This window comes from Rosa chinensis, chromosome 2, assembly GCF_002994745.2.
Source record: "Rosa chinensis cultivar Old Blush chromosome 2, RchiOBHm-V2, whole genome shotgun sequence".
Classification (NCBI taxonomy): domain Eukaryota; kingdom Viridiplantae; phylum Streptophyta; class Magnoliopsida; order Rosales; family Rosaceae; genus Rosa; species Rosa chinensis.
This window is the reverse complement of record NC_037089.1, coordinates 26670041-26690233: the sequence shown is the minus strand read 5'-3', so window position 1 is coordinate 26690233 and position 20193 is coordinate 26670041. Positions and strand designations below refer to the sequence as shown.

The window sequence follows — 20193 nt, the reverse complement described above, 5'->3', positions numbered from 1 at the left end:
CAAGATTCGTGTCTGTCGGCAGTTCCCTGATTGCCGTAAAACCCCGTGAAGCGCCATCGCAAAAAGCCATCACCTTCCTCTACTACTGCATCAATAAAACAAACCGTAGAAGGCTGCCGTATTTGGACCTTCATATCATCATTCCAGAATAAACCTAGACCTCCAGCCAACCCCACTCTCATCACACCTTCTACATGATCAAACCCAAGGTTGCATCGCAGTCGCTCGAACTCATCTTCGTCTTTGATTTTAGTTTCAATTGGGAACACCAATTTTGGTTTGTGCTGTGAGATCAAGATCTTCAGAGCACGTCGTGTGGAAGGATTGCAAATCCCCCGACAATTCCAGAACAACATGTTCATGGCCGCAAGAAACAATTCAGATAAAAGAAAACCCTAGGTTTCCGATCTCACCCTAGCTCCGAGAAACTAGGTCAGTTTCCTTGCTATGTTCTTAAAGGTTGTAACTTTATAAGTAGGCGAAACAAAAACCAAATTTATGCCAACTTCAACTATTTTTTTTAATAAAAAAATGCAACTAATTCACCTCAAAAAACTATAACATTTATTCCTTTAGTATCCATAATCCATCATCATTCTTTCTAGATCAAACAAAGCTAGACCCATCTTCAAGATTAGTACTCTAATCCACTTTGCTTGTCAATGTGGGAAAATCAACACTACATTGACAAAACTGACTAATCTATCTTATCAACCACAAGACTAAACTGTTCAAGAATATCAAAATCAACCAATAAAACACAAACAACCACACTCGCCTAATCAACCAACCTAATGACTTCGATCTATGATTACTATAACAAAACCAATTCAGACAAAAGAGAGAGATAGACCTGAAGGAAAGCAGAGGAGAAGCCAACAAGAAAAGTAGGGGCAGCCCAAAGAAAAGCACCAAGAGCAATGACATGGGCTCAGTTGTGACGCATAGCAAGATAAGCAGCAAGTGGGTAGCAGGAGGATTGGACAATGGATCTGAACAGAGTCAGAGAACCCAACCTAGTTGGGTCTGTGTGAAGAGAGGCTCCTACTTCTTTGTAGACTCCTGGCAAAAGGGACTCCTGAATAATACTAGCTAGATTGGCCAGCACCAGTGTCACAGTCTTTGGTTTCATTTTCATGGCTATCTCTCTTTGCACTGAAAACATAGGACTCTACCAAAGCCCAAAACAGAGGAAGACAAATTAGAGATTCTCCGAGAGGTCACATTTTTGGTTAACATGGAACGAGGTTGATGTGGGACCGAGTAGATTTGGGAAGTTTTACACGTGTAGGGTTGGGGTTTGATGGGTTTAGAATGGAGCGGTGGAGATTTGGAGCTTGCATGTTGTTATTGAGATCAATTTGGAAATAGTAATAGGTTGCTTTTTATGGAAGGAAAGGAGAGTTTTGCATGCAAGAAGTTCGGGATCTGCTTTTTACACATTTTGAAATTAATTTGTCATAATTTACTTTAATTTGTGCTTATTGAGTTTATTTATACAATAAGAAAACTTACAGGATGACAAGGCATTGAGCAACACACCAATCATGATATGTGTGACGTGTTATAAAAGAGAGTTGTAAAGGATTACAAGTGTCACACTCTTTAGTAACACATGACTGTCATCGTTAGTTGCAATTTGAAATAGCAAAGTAGCTTCATGAAGGATGGGATCAACTCTCCTTCAATTTTTTTTTTTAATTTTCTTTTTAACAATACACACACACACACACACACACACACACACACACACTATTATTAAGAGAACCCATTTTGTTAGTTAAAATGAGCGTGAAAAGACATAAAGACTCCCACACCATATATTAGTTTCAAATCATTTTTAATATTTGAAGGTTATTAAAGTAAATAACAAAATACTAACAAAAAAATTAAAAGAAAAAAAATATTTAAAACTACTCATATGCATATATTTTTCCATTAACCCTATCTGTACATCGATAACTTCCCACTACTATCATCTCTAGATAACTTCCCACTATTCTCATCTATAACTTTCCGCTTTTCCCTCTTTTCAAATAAGTAGCAAGACATAAACATTATATTTATAATTTATAAATTTTAAAAGAAAAAAAATTAAAACTAAAATTCTGCTTTACATGTGCGTAGCATATGTAGGGAAGACTAGTACATATTAAATGCTCAAGATTTCACTCTTGGTTTAGGTCCACAATCCTTGTCATCCCCTGTAGTAAGGATGTGTGGCACTTACGTTCTTTGTAAGTTAATTTTCAAAGTGCTTGCTAATCAGTTGAAACGAGTACTTCCGGAGTTCGTGAAGGGAGAATATCAGAGTGCTTTTGTCACTAATCGTTTAATTCGTGACAATGTTATAACCTAGGCATTGATGGACCTTTCCCCATTATTTTACCAACCCTGGATGTTGATCGAAGGAACACACTATTTTTTTTTTTTATCGAAAAAGGTCAGCCAATTCATTAGATTCAGCAAGTAGTACAAAAACGAAACACCCCTATGGGATCGACAGAAAGAATCGTTCCTTAGAGCATCCTAATATCCTATCCTAGAAAAGCATAGGAACCCAGGATACCCCCAGTACATCCACCTTTTAGGAAGTCTACGCACCATTATTCTAACAAAAACCTAGAAACCTCGAAGCAGACAAAAAATGATTTCAACTAAGGCATTGGTTTTTGCGACCCAAACAAAATTTAAACAGTGCTATGGGCCATAGAGACCCAATCCATCCAACCCCCTAGAAAAATGGTAATCCAGGCCACTTGAAACCCTAGAACAATAAGCCCAAAGCTGAGGCCCACCAACCAGTTCAATGCCCAAGAGGCCCAGCCACTCCAAATGCAAGCCCAAAGAGTAGGGTAAACCAAAGCCCTAGCCCATTGAGCCCACAAGTATCTCTCTAGCCAAAATCCACCGGTTGCGCCACCGCCGATACTCATCGTCGAGGCCACCGCTCCATCATCTTCGTCCTCCAGCCCACGAAGACGGACGAACATAGCCGTGTCCGCAACATCTTCCCGACCAGAGACCGATCCCAATCCAGCCCAACCACCGGAACATTGCATCATGCCATCAGCGTCTGCAACTCGATCCTAGCAATCCATCACATCCCCGTGAAGCCACCGACTGAACTGCACTCTTCATCACAAATAGACCCCGAGCAGACGCAAGCTGCCCTCACCTCCGGCAACGTCAGTGCGATTCGTCCACCAACATCGGCCCAGCAAGCAACACCATCACTTCTCTCAATGACGCCGTCAAAGAGAATGCCAGTTTGCGGATCCGATTCGACACCATCAATACTCCCATCACTGATGCCAACCGGTCGACCGCGATCCAAGATCCAGACTCACCAATCCGCCGTAAACCAATATAGTTTCACTCCCTTGGAGCTCAGCCTCATATCAGCCATGACCCAACCAGCACCCCCAGGCAGCCCTGTCCAAGGTGGAACCCCAAGCGCCAGATCGAAAGCAGCAAAAAGGAATAGAGTTAGCCACAAGGCTAGCAATGGCCATGACCATTGAGATCTGGAAGGTTTGAGAATTTTGTCGAAGGAGGAGGCCAACGATAAACCCTAGCAGAGCGCTAGGAAGGAACACTCTATAACTTGTAAGTTCTTCGATTACTTTTCCATTTACAAATAGTTCCAGAGCTCCAGTTTATCTTCAACATAAGACTGGTCCAACCAAAAGACAGAATAAGATACAAAAACAACGCACGAGAGTTTCACTTTATACATGAAGAATCAAAAGTTGCCTGTATATTCTCACGCCCTCCTCAAAGAAAATGAAAACAATCGATCTGTAGGGACGTACCACTTAATTCCTTGTTCAGAATTCTCACCGACCATCAACATTATTTTTAGACATAGAATGAATGGCATTAGGAGGTGATTGCCCCATTATGCTTGTACTTGCTAATGAGTTGTTGAAGCTAAAATCCGTTCCTCTAGTCGTCATATCAGTCACGTTGGTGACAATACTTACACCGTCCAGTTTTGTTAGGCTGGTGACTGTAGTTAAATCATCAAATTTCCAGTCTGTCAAGTAACCGGGCTTTGAAGTTACTGTTGTCACTTCCATATCTCCTGAAAGCATTCCCACTACACGGGACATGGATGGTCGTAGCATTGGTGATGTTTGAGTGCACAAAAGTCCTATTTTGATTATTCGTTGTGCTTCTTCCTCATTGAATTCAGATAATCTAGAATCCACTAGTTCAACTGCCCGTCTGTTTTCATGCAATTGCCAAGCCTACGAAGCAAGAACACAATAGTATCATTAAAAATGAAACATATGCAGAAGATAACTAAAAGGCATATAATGATCAACCTGTGTTTCATGAAGCGCTTTTAGAATCATAAAACAATGAACACATCAAGAGTCAAAAACTGAAAAATACTCGGAACATTTGTGGCAAGGAAGGATAGACAGGGAGGACAAAAAACAAAGTTCTTACCCATTCGAGAAGATAAGTCATTTCTTCACCCAAACTCGGATCAGAATTTGGCCTACCACTGACAATTTCAAGAGCCACAACACCAAAGGCAAAGACATCAGTCTTCTCTGTAAGGTGTCCACGCATGGCATATTCCGGTGCAAGATACCCACTGTATCATTGACAATAGCATAACATGTTTGTAAGACAAAAAGGGAATGGAAAACTAATATTTGAAAAGAAAATAAGGTGACCGAATCTTGTAAGAACTTACATTGTTCCCGCAACACGGGTACTTATGTGGGTCTTTTTCTCATCAAAAAGCTTAGCCAAACCAAAATCCGATATCTTGGGGGTGAGATTAGTGTCAAGCAGAATATTACTGGCCTTCACATCTCTGTGTACAATTCGAACTCTTGATTCTTCATGAAGATAAGTTAAACCTCTAGCTATGCCCAAGCATATATTAAAACGTGTTGACCAATCAAGATTTAAACGTCTCTCTCCTGATTCATGCAATCCATAATAACAAATTCTTTTAGTGCTTTGTATTATATCACGCATAATGCATAATAAATTAACAGTCTTATTCTCATACCAAATAATGCTTGATCAAGACTGTTGTTCTCCAGATACTCATAGACAAGGAGCCGTTTAACTCCCTCAGTGCAGAATCCGTACAACTTTACGAGGTTATTGTGTTGCACAGCAGATATAGTTGCAATCTCAGTTACAAACTGGTTCTTTCCTTGGTGGGATGCAGCAGACAATTGCTTCACAGCAATTACTCTTCCATCACTAAGTGTTCCCTATCAATCAAAACATTATGAAAAAAAGTTTAACAAGATTATTGTAAGCGCATTGTCCAGTATCTGTAGTGAAAACGCGAGTTCAACAACTAAAGAGTTCAATGGGTTGAATATTGTAATGTTTCAGGATGTCATGGTCAACATTCAGGCATATGAACTAGGTATGTAGAAGTGCAACGCCTGTATCGACTAGTAAACATTAACACATGGATCCTCTTTTATTACAATAATAACTTACTCTATAGACAGGTCCAAATCCTCCCTCTCCAAGCTTATGAGCTTCATCAAAGTCGTTTGTAGCTGTCTTTAGTTCAGGATAACTGAAAGTAAGTGGTCCAACATCTATCCCATACAGCTCTGCAAATTTAACATAACACACTGTTATGTCTGTAAGCCTGTTCTTCAGCCAATCAGTTTCCCTTTTCCTTTCTTTTGTTTTGTTTTTTTTTTGTTTTTTGTTTTTTTTTCAGTTAACCATGAAGTATGCAGCTACTGAAACACGCTATATGTATCTAACATACAAAGAGTTTGCAATGAAAAAATAAAAAAAAGTTGAACTACGTAGTGATATAGAAAAATGGATTCACTAAAACCAAATGATGCAGAACATGGACAGAAACTGAAAGAGAACAAGGGCAATTAATAAAAAGAAGATAATAGATAAAAATTTAAAGAAGAGCAACAGAAAACTAAGTGAACTTCTGAATATTGGAAATCTTCATCACTTAATGATCAAAGCCTCAGTTACTATTACTAAATAAATAGTAAATTCAAAAATTCTAGTCCTAGATAAAAACGAAATAGATTGAACTTAATTTATGAGCATATATAGCAAACACAAAATTTAATTGCAATTGCCACAGACTAATGATAGATTTCGTTGAACAAGAAAAGAAGTAGCAGTTTACCTTCGTCATCATCAGGGTCAGACCTTTTTCTTCTTTGAATAAGATAAAAAGCCACAACCAACAGAACCAAAATTACTCCACCACCCACAACAATCCCAACAATCAGCCCAGTTCTATTCTTCTTACTAGTTGGAAGGCTGTTACTGACAGTAGGTATGAAATCTGTACAAAATCTCTTTAGTTGATTATGTGAAAACATCTGAACCTAAACATGCTAAATTGCATCTCAAATTTCCACATTATATTACCCGGTGTAGCACTGATGGCTGCAATAGCAGGTCCGTAAGTACCCCGCTCAGGTATACAGCAAGTCCCCTTTCCAGCCCAAAAGAGATGGATTTCAAGGTAGTTCTCCGAAACATGAGCCGTGTATGGCTTCTGAACAGCTCCGAAAGATGACATACCTGCCTCCTTTAGTATATCAAAATTCTTTGATACCAGAATGCCCTGAAACGTAATAAAGGAGGATATTAAGTTTGCTTAGTATGAGAGAGTACATTGATGCTTGATTCACTATAGTTTACCATGGAGATTGGCATATTTAAGATTTGAAATGACTTTGAATTATCGAGGTTTCAGAAATTAATTGAGATGCGAAAGGTGGTGAAAGGGTTATTGTAGGGGTAATGAACTAAACTTCGGGGCTAAAGAAGACATACGTGATGATTATTGGCAATAGATGGGGAGTGAAGACCATATCAAGTAAGAGCTTGAGTAATTAAGTGGTGATTACTTTTGGATCTACTCCATATATCCATCAGATTTTAAAATGACGAATATAATTAATAAATTTGTTATAGACACTTGATCTAATTTATTCAATTCAACAATTTAATATATATACCAAGAGAACCCCAAGTCAACTTCACTAATTCAATAAAGAAAAGTTATCATAAGAGCTCATAACATGGTTTTATATATGAAAAAAATGTTTAAGATGATACGGACCTGGATATAAATATCAAAAAGACGTTTCCCAAGAAATTTCCCGGTAGTAGCAGCCAGAATGACATGTTCTGCAAACTTGAGGTTCACGGTGTAGTTACCATTCTGAAGCCCCAAGCCAAAGTATCTAATTGATGAAGCAGAGAGCCTTGCAGTCTGGAATAGCACAGAATCAAAAGTATTTGTGAATTGAGATAAGGAGAAACTTGTATACTGAGGATTGGTACTGCCAGCGAAATATCCGACATTGCTAACTCCCCATCTGCTTGTGCCTGTCACAAAATATGAAGCTGGTCCAAGGGGTTCATTTTCCTTCTCATACACAATCCCATCGGAGGAAGACGTAATCTCAGGTCCTCCACAATTAATCCCAAAATTATAATCTGCAGAAAGATGCAAGAGCACATATCAGAGAATGGTCACAAAGGCATTTTAACTTACAATAACAATGGTTAAGGCTTCGACCATACTTACAGATTCCAGGGCCACGATTGCAAGGAAAGTTTCTTTGAAGGCAAGCCAACCCTGAAGGAAGACCACTGAAATAAATAAATGAGTAAACACCGAAATCAGTATGGCAGTTCATTTCTGGGTAGCAAGAAATGACCAGATTCTCAGGCCCCCAATTTTCTCACCATGAATAGCTTAATGTGAAATGTGCTCTACAACTAGTCCAAAAGGAAAAGAGAAATATTATTTATAGCTATGAGTTCTTGGCTACAATAATTACGTATCAAAATGTAAGTGAGATGCAACTCTCACATCCCTAATCAAAATGTCCAAAACACTAGAGATGAGCTCAGAGATAAAGGAATCACCTGCTCTGTAAACTTTCTATGCTGAAGTTGTTGGCAACTAAATTACTGCAAAATACGCTCAATTGGCAGTGTTAATTTCATCTAATAAAGGGACATTAGATACTTATGAAGGAAGCCCATCCTGCCAACCAAGAAAAAATCTATATACTTGGACAAAATATCACTAACGAACTAGCACATCATAATATAAGGAGAGTAAACAGAGTCATTAAACTAGAAGCCTTTTAACTGATAAAATAAAATTTTTGTCAAACAGAAGTAAAAAAAGCTAGATAAATAGTGGAAAATGAAGACATACAGCTGTAATTTTTCTTCTTTGACCCAAGAAGGAATGCTCCCATCTAGATAATTGTACGACAAATCTCTGCATACATATCATGACAAAAAACATCAAATACCATAGTTCATAAATTTTAATATAACAATACTGTTATCATTATCAAACTTCAGCATATGTCACATGATATTAATACTTTGATATATGATTTGCATCATGATAAGTCGAATATAAAACCTCATTTTCTCCATGTGTCCCCCTGAACCCAGTGGATTATATTTCAGGCTTTTGCTAGAATAGGAGTCCACATCATGAAGAGAAACAATTTGACTGAGCAAGAGAATATACTGTAGGACTAAGAATAAGCTCCAAACAATCTTGAAGGAAAAACAATATCAAAAATGCTTTATACTATGTATCAAGGTCACTGTCAAAGTTAAGTGGAGCACTCAGAATCCCTCAAGTTCAGGAAGCGTGCAATTCAGGTAAAATCATCGCAATCTGTTCATTGACACAGAGATGACTTATTCAAGGCATGTGATTTTGGCACTCCACCTTTCAACATATTTTACCACTTGCACTCAACTTTCAGCCCCTTAGAAGTGGAGTTAAACTGTGAAATTGGAGTGCCAAAACCACTACCCTTAGTTAATGGAAACCAAATATATCAGAAAGCTCGAGTTTAATGCACTAAGATCTGTAGCATATATGCTGAAAACTTACATATTGAGAAGAGATGCAGTCTTATACTCGGGAAGGGTGCCATTCAACTTATTGTTTCCAAGAAACCTAATTATAAAGACAGAAATACATGCCTCAATACTAAATGACTACATTTGGGTGGTGTATAAAACAATCAAGAGGGATTGGTGTATTACAAGATGGAGAGAGAACTCAAATTAAAGAGTGAGTCTGGTATCTGTCCAGTTAAATTGTTGAAGCTCAAATCCCTGGGAGAGGCAAGAATATAAATCAGTTACATGCTTTAAGCCAATAAGAAGTAGCGGTAAAAATTCTTATAAGAAAAAAAAAAGAAAAAGAAAATAAACCATAATCATCATTCATCTAAAACTGGTTGGATGCAATTGAATGAAAATTACTCTATTTAGCCTTGTATGCATTACAGTCATGTTAGAGAAGAGGATAATGTTGCAATTAAGAAGTCTTATTGGTTTCCTTCTGTATTTAAAAAGAAATACAACAAAAGTATTTAAAAAAAAAGTTCCTGTTTTGGCAATTTGGGTTTTCTCAACATGTATGGTCACCATTCACCAAGAAAAACTTACAGCTGAGACAAACTTTGGTATAATCCAAAATCGGAAGGAATTGAATCAGAAATATTGTTATTCCTCAGCACCCTGCAGGATGTGAAACCAAATTGCCATGATAAGTTTCATTAGGAAAACAAATAAGAAGACAGAAGTATGATCCCAGTGTTGTGATAGGTTCAAATATAAGTGAGAAATATTTGCCTTACAAGATACTTAGAGCCTTCATATTCTCAATAAACGCAAGAGAAGAGCTCCCATTGGCATTTGACAAATCACTAATGTGTCTGATATTACATCAGACAGCAAATGGTAAGCTTTGTAGATATGAAAAAATAAAAAGAAAGTGACAAGTAGATCTAGATACTCACAGCTCTTTAATAGATGTCAGATTGGAAAATGCAAATGGTATAGGACCTTCAAAAGAGTTTCCTTGAAACCTCCTAAAGTAAAATATAGTTAAAAACCCATAGAGCCTAACTAAAGGATGAAAATATTGTCAATAAACTGCAAATAAACAAAAGTAGTATTCATTTACAGTATCTTACAAGGAAGTAAGCTTTGAGAAATTCCCTATGAAGTCTGGTATCCTGCCAGAGAGTTCAACACCTCTAGCCCAACTGCAACAAGCAAATGTACAAATTTCTTATATGTATAAACTATAAACTTTCATCATATCAATTAATGCTTTTTTCATTTCGGGAAAATAAACACATTCGTAAAGCTCTTACAAAATCTCCAAGTTTTGTAGATTAGCAAAAGTTGGTGGAATCTCACCGCTAACTCCACAATTAGATACGTAACTGCCAAAGTAAACAGTAATTAATTGTCATAAACGTATTGCTACCTTAAATCTTTTTGTAAATTGACACCTAGCAGTCATTAGAGAACAGATGAATGTTCAAAGTAAATTACTAAAATAAGGTAATAGACTAATAATGTAAATAATAGTCTATCAGTTCCGATTTTGCAGATTTTGTACCTATACATCTGCATATACCCACAGTTCACTATCCATTCGCATATAACCAAAAAACTGAGGTTAGAAATTTTTTGTATGTAGGATCATTTCAAAACACCTGAAACCCTCATGCCAAAGCTCTGAAAAAGAAATGAACAACATATCAAACTTACAGCTGTTGTAATTTTAATAAATTCCCTAGCTCAGATGGCAGAGAACCCGAAAAGTTGTTTCTCCCAAAAGACCTACAAAAGTGACAAGTAATTTCCAATTGATGTTACTCTTTGGTGCAGATAATCAAGATTAAGTGCAAGCAGGTATATGACAATAAGTCTTGTTTGAATCAAGCAATGCAGAGACAACATTGAATAGGAAGACTACTAAATGGAACTATATTGGAAACACGTCTTAATATTTGAAATAAAGAAGATATATATAAAGAAAGCAGTCATATACATCAAGGTCTTTGCTTTAAATACGAGTCTACCTGATCAAACTGTCATATAAAGCTAAGTTCTCTTATTTTGAATCACACATTCAAACAAAGTCCCCCTAATCAGTTGTCTGAGGCTCCCAAATGAGAAAACTTAGTAACTTACAATGATCTCAGTTCAGTAAGTTGTCCAATTTCTTTTGGTATCTCGCCTGATAAATCGTTGATGCCAATAGTACTGGAAATTAAAATCAAATAAATGATCATGAACACCAAAATAAATCCATTGAATATAGCATTCAAATAAAACGGTTTAGATGTGCATACAAATATTGCAAGCCAGTTAGATTTGCAATGGCTGCAGAGAGAGGTCCTGTCAGGCAATTCCTTTCCAAATTCCTACAATGCATGGGAGAAATATCACAAATTGGGTAACTAAACTGAGTCCAACTCAAGGGCACGAGTTCAGAGAAAGCATACAGATTGGTGAGGGAAGTCAAACTCCATAACTCGTCTGGAATTACACCAACAACTTCCAGGTCCTGAACTTTCCTGCAAATTCAAATTATGTAAAGCTAAAATATTGAAGTTCTAGGGAGCGGCACTGAAGTAGAAATGAGAGATTAGAAGAGTGAATTACAGTTGTGTAATGTGGCAAATGGTGCCGGATTGATAAGAGCAGTCACATATGATGAAGGGGTTGTAAGCGGGGTCATCAAATTTGGTGGAGTGACTGGTGGAGTCTATGGCAGCTCCACTGCATGGGTCTCCGGTTGTGTTCCATTGCTTCGGATCGGCCCGAATATTCCATTTCTCAAACACTGAATTCAAAACTCTTGCTGCATGCAACACCAATTACAAGGATTGAAACCTTTATGTTATAAACACAAAAACCTCAATTTGCCAAACCAACCAAAACAAAACAAAAAGACCGCGCCAAACATATGAGTTTTCCATCAAAAAAATGGGTACCAGAAGGTCAGAAGCTTTTGGCGGGGAAAAGAGGTTAGCAAAGTGGTGATAGATGAAGTGACAAGATTGTCCTGGACCATTTATATGGGTTCTTTTTTCATGCATAGAAGTTATTTGTTATGAACTTATGAAGTTGATGACAGTCACTTTTAGCTCCTCTTCTGTAACAAGAAAATAAAAAAAGCTGTCATTAGAAAGATTTAGAAACCTTGAGATGGGTCAGTGGTGGCATTAGTAGCTTGAGGTTGCGGAGCAGGAGCAGGACCAGAAACTTGAGCTTGTGCTACACCAGAGATGCACAAAAATAAGACCAAAACTGATGGGGAAGCAGTTCCTGACATGATTGATTGATAACAGATGGACGCAATGAAATTGGGTTCAGAGAGGGATCAAAGTAGCTACAACAAAGTTGAAGAAGGGTCGAAAGACGCACGCTTTTGAGCTGACAGACATGATCTATACTTATTAAAAAAAAAAAGACTTGATCTATACCGTACAAAGACTTGTTCCTCAGATAGACCTGTCACGTGGCGAACATCTGTCCATTCGAAAAGGAGTGATTCTAGAAGTACCAAACTCTTCTAAGTGAGCATTGAGTGTGACATGGACACCCGCGACCGGGGGACCAAGGATGACAAAGCCAGAGGACAATCTCTTATCAGTTAGACCATCTCCAACGGAGTGGTGGAAATCCAACGAATAGTTTTGACTTAAAAGCTCTAACACACACTGCATTCCTTAAACTCTTCTCCAACCCGTATGTCATTTATACGTGAATGTGACATAAAAGCTTTCTCCTGTCAAATTTGACGGCTTTAACTCTAAAGGTCATTTTTTTTTTATTGTTTCACCGTCTTTCCTTCGCGCCTCTTTCTTCCTACATCTCACACAAAACACAGAAACTCCACAGAAAGAAACAATCTTGCTACAAAATTTCTTCTCTGTTCTTGAATATCATGAACATGGATTGAAATTTTTTTCAGATTCGTCTTCAGATGCTGCAAATGAGGAATTTTGGAATCTTGCTAATTCATCAACAGATGAAGAATCAATAAATTTGCAGATTATTGCTCTACAAGAGAATGGAAGGAGAAGGCATACTGATTTCGACCTTGTGGTCACCAATGCCCAGACCAATGAAAGTTGGTTCGATTTAGTTTTAGTTATTCCCTTCTTAACTTATTTTCTAATTGCAATATGGGTCCTGGGAGTGTGAGTTGATTGGTAATTTATGAATTTGGGGTTTTCAAAACTAGTTTTGGGGTTGTCTTAAATTTTGAGTGATCTTCGGTAGTTATGTATTGATCTAGATTTCAAGAAGGATGTTATATTGCTGCACTGCAGTTCACAATCAGTTCACTAGTTGCCACCATGTGTCTTGAATTTAGAGTGACTTCATATGGATGTCTTCACAATTTTTATTGAATGAACAATGTTTTGTTGGCTGGTACAGAATGTACAAAATTTGGCTATCAAAACTTTAGTGGTGAGTTGGATCATTCTTAGAGGGGACAGGTTCTGTGAGATTGAAATCTGGGTTATGCGAAATGGTCAATCTGACCTTAACTTCCTAGGAACAATGGATTATGCCTTTGGGAAATGCATTTTGGTTGCTCAAATGCAGCAGATATATGCCTCCCGAATGTGTGATGCATGGACATTTTTCTGTTCAGTCTGATGTCTATAGTTTTGGCATGTTGAATTTGGAGATAATAAGTGGACAGAAAAATAGTTGCTTTGCTCATTGAGAGAATGTGGAGACTCTTCCAGGCTATGTAAAGTTTTCTTTCCTCAAGGAGAGAATGTGGAGACTCTTCCAATCTATGTTAAGTTTTCTTTCCTCATGGAGAGAATGTGGAGACTCTTCCAAGTTATGCAAGTGAAATGATACATATATAGTTTTGGTGACGAGCAAGAAAATTCCGTCTCTGACTTTATATATAATGCACAAATCAATGCAGGCATGGAAAAGCTGGAGGGAAGGGACACCATCAAATGTGACAGATCCCACATTGAAGAATGGTTCAAGGACTGAAATAATGAGATGCATACACATTGGACTGTTGTGTGTGCAAGAAAATCTAGCTGATAAACCAATCGTGGCTTCAGTTAGTCAAAAGGAACCAAGAAGCAAAGGAGTTTTAGGGTTTTCTAATATGTGTATTTAACTCTTCTCCAAGAATGGAGTATATATACAAAATACAATGTGTTCGTCTCCTATTAGGAAACAAAATAGAAGAGAATATTCCTAATAATACACAAGATATACAACCCTAATAATACAAGGTATGACTCATGCCAACACTCCCCCTCAAGTTGGTGCATACAGATCACAGATGCCCAACTTGGTGAGTGAGTCATAAAAAACTTTACTTGAGAGAGCCTTTGTGAGAATGTCTGCCAATTGTTCTTCAGTAGGAACGAAAGGGAACAAAATGATCTTTCTATCAAGGTTTTCTTTAATGAAATGTCGATCGACCTCCACATGTTTCGTACGATCATGTTGAACAGGGTTGTGAGCAATTTCAATTGCAGCCTTATTATCACAATAAAGTGGCATAGCCTTGTTCTGCTGGAACCCTAAATCTCTCAACAAATTTCTCAACCACAGCATCTCACAAAGTCCTCGGGCCATTCCTCTATACTCTGCTTCTGCACTAGAACGAGCCACCACCTTCTGTTTCTTGCTCTTCCACGTAACCAAGTTACCACCTACAAATGTGAAGTAGCCTGAAGTAGACCGGCGATCTGTAATATTACCTGCCCAGTCTGCATCTGTGTATCCAAAAATATCTAAGTGATCGTATTTTGAAAAAATTAACCCCTTCCCTGGAGCAGACTTTAAATACCGCAAAATACAAAATACAGCACCCATATGAGCCTCACTGGGATTATGCATAAACTGACTCACAACACTAACTGCATAAGCTAAATCCGGTCTAGTGTGAGATAAATAAATCAACCGTCCGACCAACCTTTGGTATCTCGCTTTATTTGTAGTTTCTTGATCCAAATACTCTGCTAATCGATGGTTCTGTTCGATAGGAGTATCGGCAGGTTGACAGTCAAGCATACCTGTTTCTGCCAGCAAGTCTAAAACATACTTTCTTTGACTCAACACAATACAATTCTTCCCACGAGCAACTTCAATTCCCAAGAAATATTTCAAGTTACCCAAATCTTTCATCTCAAATTCAGAAGATAACTGACCTTGTAACCTTTGAATCTCCTTCACGTCATCACCCGTCACAACCATGTCATCAACATAAATAATCAAGGCAGTCACTTTACCATACTGACGTTTGAGGAACAAGGTGTGATCGGAATTGCTCTGCCGGTACCCAATTTTCTTCATGAACTTGGTAAACCGGCCAAACCAAGCTCTGGGAGACTGCTTCAGACCATAAAGAGACTTTTTTAATTTGCACACCACTTGTTCTTTAGTAGAAGTACCATAGCTAGGGGGCAAATCCATATAAACCTCTTCATGCAGATCACCATGCAAGAATGCATTCTTAACATCAAACTGTTGCAAAGGCCAATCAAGATTCGCAGCTAACGAAAGAAGTACCCGAATCGTGTTAATTTTGGCCACTGGTGCAAACGTCTCATCGTAATCCACCCCATACTTCTGAGTATAGCCTTTAGCTACTAATCTAGCCTTGTACCTATCCACCGATCCATCCGAATTGTGCTTTACAGTAAACACCCACCGACAACCAACCGTTTTCTTTCCGGGCGGTAATGATACTAATTCCCACGTACAATTCTTCTCAAGAGCATCCATCTCGACTGTCATTGCTTGCATCCACTTCTTATCCTGCATGGCATCCTGCACTTTACTAGGAAGAGACACAGAAGATAATTGATTCACAAAAGCAACATAAGGTTTAGACAGCCTATGGGTCGACACATAATTAACAACAGGGTATTTAGTTTTTGCATTGAGTATGGGTTCATAACGTTTGGGGGGCTGACCATGGTTTGACCGACAAGGCATATGTTTGGTGGGAACACATTTTGACACAGAAGATGGATTAGAGTCATTAGACAAAAAATTAGGAGAACATACCTCAGGTGACGTTGGGGCAAGTGAGACCTCAGAAGAAGGAGGGGGACTGTGCAAAGCATTTGAATCAAACCCACTGGTATCCATGTCTTCATCGGAATCTGGAACTGCTGCATCTCCGGCCGACTGGACGGAACCGAGAAGCAAACTGCTGCAGTTGCTCCGTTCCTGATGTCCATCTCCGGGCGACCTATCTCTGGGTGACCCATTTCCAGGCGGCCCAACACTCGACGCAAACCGCCATGACAGACGTCCATCTCCGGCTGACCCAATATCCATCATCGGCCCATCTTCGGACGACCCATCTCCGGGTGACCCAACGCCCAACTCCGACTGGACGTTCCTCTCCCGGGTCACAAGGTCCAAAGCCGACCAGTTATAGATCGGTGGACTGGGTTCCCGGTCGTTCTGTTTTACACGGTGGTCGGAGTTGTTAGGCTCCTGTTGGAGCGATGTGTGTCGTTGGTTGGAGGGGGAACCAATCAGTGGGCAGCTGTCCTTGGAAGTGGGACCCATCAGGGGACAACTATCCTCTTTGTCACTTTCTGTTCCAAAAGTCTTTTTGTCACGTTCAGTTCCCAAATACTCTAGACTAGAGAACTCAGGCCTCCCATCTTGCCCACTGAACAAATCTTCATAGTAACAAGGCTGCTCCCCCTGACGATGAGTCACAGGAGGTGAAAAATAACAGGCATCTTCATTGAAAGTAACGTCCATAGTGACATAAAAATTTTGGGATTGGGGATGATAACATTTGTAGCCTTTCTAATGAGACCCATACCCCACAAACACACACTTAAGGGCTCTAGCATCCAATTTTGTCCTTTGATTTTTATACAGATGAACATAAGCAACACAACCAAAGACACGAGCAGGAAGGGTGTTAGATGATGGAATAGAAACGTAGTGAGACAAAACCTCAAGTGGGACATGACCTTGAAGAGAGGTAGACGGAAGACGATTGATAAGATGAGAAGCACACAAAACGGCCTCTCCCCAAAGATACTTAGGCATGTTAGCACTGAGTAAAAGAGATCGAGCCATGTCCAGAAGATGACGGTTTTTCCGTTCAGACACCCCATTTTTCTCGGGAGTTTGTGGACATGAGGTTTGATGTATTATGCCATGCTGTTGGAAATAATCATGAAAAGAATGATTGACAAACTCACCCCCGTTATCGGAATGAAAAACCTTAACATGAGCATCATATTGAGTACAAATAAGTCTATGGAATGCTGTAAAAGCAGAGAAAACAGAATCTTTGGATTTAAGCAAAACAACCCAAGATAATCGAGTAAAGTCATCAATGAATAACACGAAATATCGCATTCCAGAAAGGGTAGACTGTTTAGAAGGACCCCACACATCTGAATGAATTAACTCAAAAGGCATAGTTCTAGAATGAAAACTTAAAGGATAACTAGACCTATGACTCTTAGCCAAAGCACAAGTTTCACAATGTAGGCTAGATTCACTAACTCCCAAAAACAATGAAGGCATGGACTTCTTCATAACTCCAAAAGATGGATGACCCAACCGCCGGTGCCACAACCATAGTTCACTCAATCAGTCAGAATTCAATGTCAGGGCCAAAGATAGTTCCGGTGCTTGTGTAGGCTCTGCGTACATGCAATCCAAGTGAAACAGTCTTCCCCTCAGGTCTCCCTTGCCCATGATCACCCTGGTGCACAGATTCTGAAAAATAACATACATTGGGTAAAAGGTTACAGAGCACTTATTTTGTGACCCCAACTGGGAGACAGATAAAAGATGATGAGACAACGAAGGTACATAAAGCACATCATGCAATACAATGGATGGTGTAACTTGAACAGACCCAATACCTAAGACCGGAAAAGATGCACCATTCGCATTAGACACATGAGATATAGAGGGAGAGGACATAGACATAAAGAAGGATTTATCATAGGTCATATGGTCAGATGCACCAGAATCAATTATCCATGTATCACTACCAGTAAAGTCAGAAACATGTAAAGCAACACCAATTTTACCTCGAGTTTCCTTAGTCAAGGAAACATTACCCTTTGAGGGATCTTGTCCTTCAATGCTATAGAAGTCAGGTTCTGGCACTAATTGAATTGCAGCTTTGCCTCTTTGACCACCACCACGTCCTCCACGACCTCCAAAATTATTTCCTCCTTTCCAACCAGAGTTGCTGTAATTAAACCTTCGTAGCTTAGGGCATTGATTTTTGAAATGTCCAGCTTCCTTGCAATAGTTACAAGTCATTTGGTTATAGTTCTGATTCTGCTGATGTCCCTGAGTCCGTGGTTGATACTGGTTTTGAGAAGGAACTAGGGTAGATGGGGATGCTGTGTGGATAGCCAAACTAGAAATTTCAGTATGAAGGTTCTGAGCGGCAGCCTTGTTACTTTCATCTCTTCGGATATAAGCAAAGGCTTGCTCCAACGTAGGTGGAGTTGCAAGACGCAATAACTCATTCTTTGCCCCTTCAAAGTGAGGGTCCAAGCCAACAAGAAAAATATGGACACGCATCTTGTCCTGCTCATTCTGATAGGAATTAATATCCACTTCACAAGTCATAGGATTAGAGTTCCTCTGATCAAGCTCCTGCCAAATTGTCTTCAAATTTGCATAAAAAGTTGCAACAGGCTGTCCACTCTGAGTTATTTTGAAAGCTTTGACATGCAATTCATGAACACGAGCAAAATCACTCCCATCGTAATATGTAGCAGCAACAGAATCCCAAATTGCTTTGGGAGAATCATAGTTAGCAAATAATCTCATCACCTCCGGAGTCATAGCTTTGAGAAGAATTCCCATCACATTATTATTTGCCGTATCCCATTCATCAGCTTTTTGACCTGCAATAGGTCTTGCTGCACTACCGGTAACATAACTCTACTTTCCAATCCCCTGAATATGAATCTTCATAAGTCTCTGCCATAACTGATAATTGGTACCATCAAGTTTGACGCCAAAACTTGAGTTATCTGTGACATTCTGAACAATGACGACCTCACGGGCCACATAACTTGTCTCTCTAGACTCACTTTTCCCATCGGTGATCTTCAAGTCTACCATCTCTTTCTTCCGTAAAAGCTAAATTAAGTGGTGACAATTGGAGCAACAAAGGGCACTGACCAATGAAAGCTTCAAAGAAACAAATATTCAAAAAAACAAACTGTTGGCTTTATTGAAGATTATCTTCTCCAAGAAACCACAAGGTGTCCAGCAACAATCAATACAATAAGGTGTGGTCAACAACAATCAAGGCCAAATAGGGGGACCACCAATCAACAACCACGAACTAGATGGACAGATTAATTCCCAAAAGAACAAGCACCACCACTCTCAAACCAATCGAACCAAAAGAACCCGCAAACAAAACAAAGGGAAAGCAAACAATTTTCTCACAGCGGAAACCGAATAGCACAACCGAGTCCGAATAGATCTCGGCTCTGATACCAAGTCAAAAGGAACCAAGAAGCAAAGGAGTTTTAGGGTTTTTTAATATGTGTATTTAACTCTTCTCCAATAATGGAGTATATATACAAAATACAATGTGTTCGTGTCCTATTAGGAAACAAAATAGAAGAGAATATTCCTAATAATACACAAGATATACAACCCTAATAATACACGGTATGACTCATGCCAACACAGTTATCCTCATGTTGAATAGCTACTCTCTCAGTCTCCCAGTACCCTTAAAACCAACATTTTTAATGTATAGTAGCGTCGGACCTAGGAGAAACTTTGTCTCTTGCGAAGTAACCGTAAATGATGATGCTTCATTAATCACTGAAGTAAATCCTCGCTAGAGCTTGAAGATTGATCGATATAACAGCACTTTTTCGATCATAATGAAATTTAATTAGCATCCATCCGTTTGAGTCACTTTGGTACTGAAAAGGGCAATTCATTCATTTATTGTGTACATACGTGCTTAAATAGACCTTTGGTATGGACATTAATAAAAAAAGAGAGCAAAGTCGACTGCTATTCTGTTGCTTTAAATTGGTTTTGCAGTCATGGGTTCGAGTCACCATAGGGGTAGGAGTGGAATCATTTGATCATCTTTTAAACAAAGACAAAAAAAAAAGGTTTTGTAGTGGCTGTCATTTGTTTATTAACTTTTTTGGTACCACTTTAACTAGTTCAGTTTGATGCGATTTGGCTCCTCCTTTTGTTATTTCGAATTATAATAGTGACGGTTTAGTTATTTTGAATTAACATTTTTTCCCGATAAGAGGGATTCGAAGAAAACTGGGCCAAGATTCGTGGCCTAAGCATATATTTTCGACAAGT

At 38.8% G+C, this 20193-nt stretch overlaps 1 protein-coding gene and 1 pseudogene across 4 annotated transcripts; both read right to left on the bottom strand.

The window, feature by feature from the left end:
* LOC112184019 overlaps positions 1-1132 on the bottom strand; it is a 32181-nt pseudogene extending 31049 nt beyond the window's left edge.
* A 1319-nt stretch (positions 1133-2451) lies between these two features.
* Positions 2452-12271, bottom strand: LOC112186265 (probable LRR receptor-like serine/threonine-protein kinase At1g56130). Of its 4 annotated transcripts, XM_040514149.1 has the most exons (25): positions 12037-12271; positions 11497-11695; positions 11337-11408; positions 11184-11255; positions 11023-11094; positions 10597-10668; positions 10194-10265; positions 10011-10082; positions 9834-9905; positions 9672-9749; positions 9481-9552; positions 9073-9144; positions 8918-8983; positions 8216-8281; positions 7918-7962; positions 7574-7638; positions 7103-7482; positions 6403-6601; positions 6155-6316; positions 5485-5603; positions 5036-5246; positions 4712-4943; positions 4459-4609; positions 3816-4253; positions 2452-3676 (listed from the first exon to the last, which is right to left on the bottom strand). In XM_040514149.1, the coding sequence occupies exons 1-24, from the start codon at positions 12167-12169 to the stop codon at positions 3840-3842; spliced, it is 3168 nt and encodes a 1055-aa protein (XP_040370083.1). In that variant the 5' UTR covers positions 12170-12271; the 3' UTR covers positions 2452-3676; positions 3816-3839. The 4 variants fall into 4 exon arrangements, with proteins under 4 accessions (XP_040370083.1, XP_024180387.1, XP_040370084.1 ...); XM_024324619.2 differs by lacking the exon at positions 2452-3676 and having other exon boundaries at positions 3704-4253; XM_040514150.1 differs by lacking the exons at positions 2452-3676; positions 9672-9749 and having other exon boundaries at positions 3704-4253.
* Between the last annotated feature and the right edge of the window lie 7922 nt (positions 12272-20193).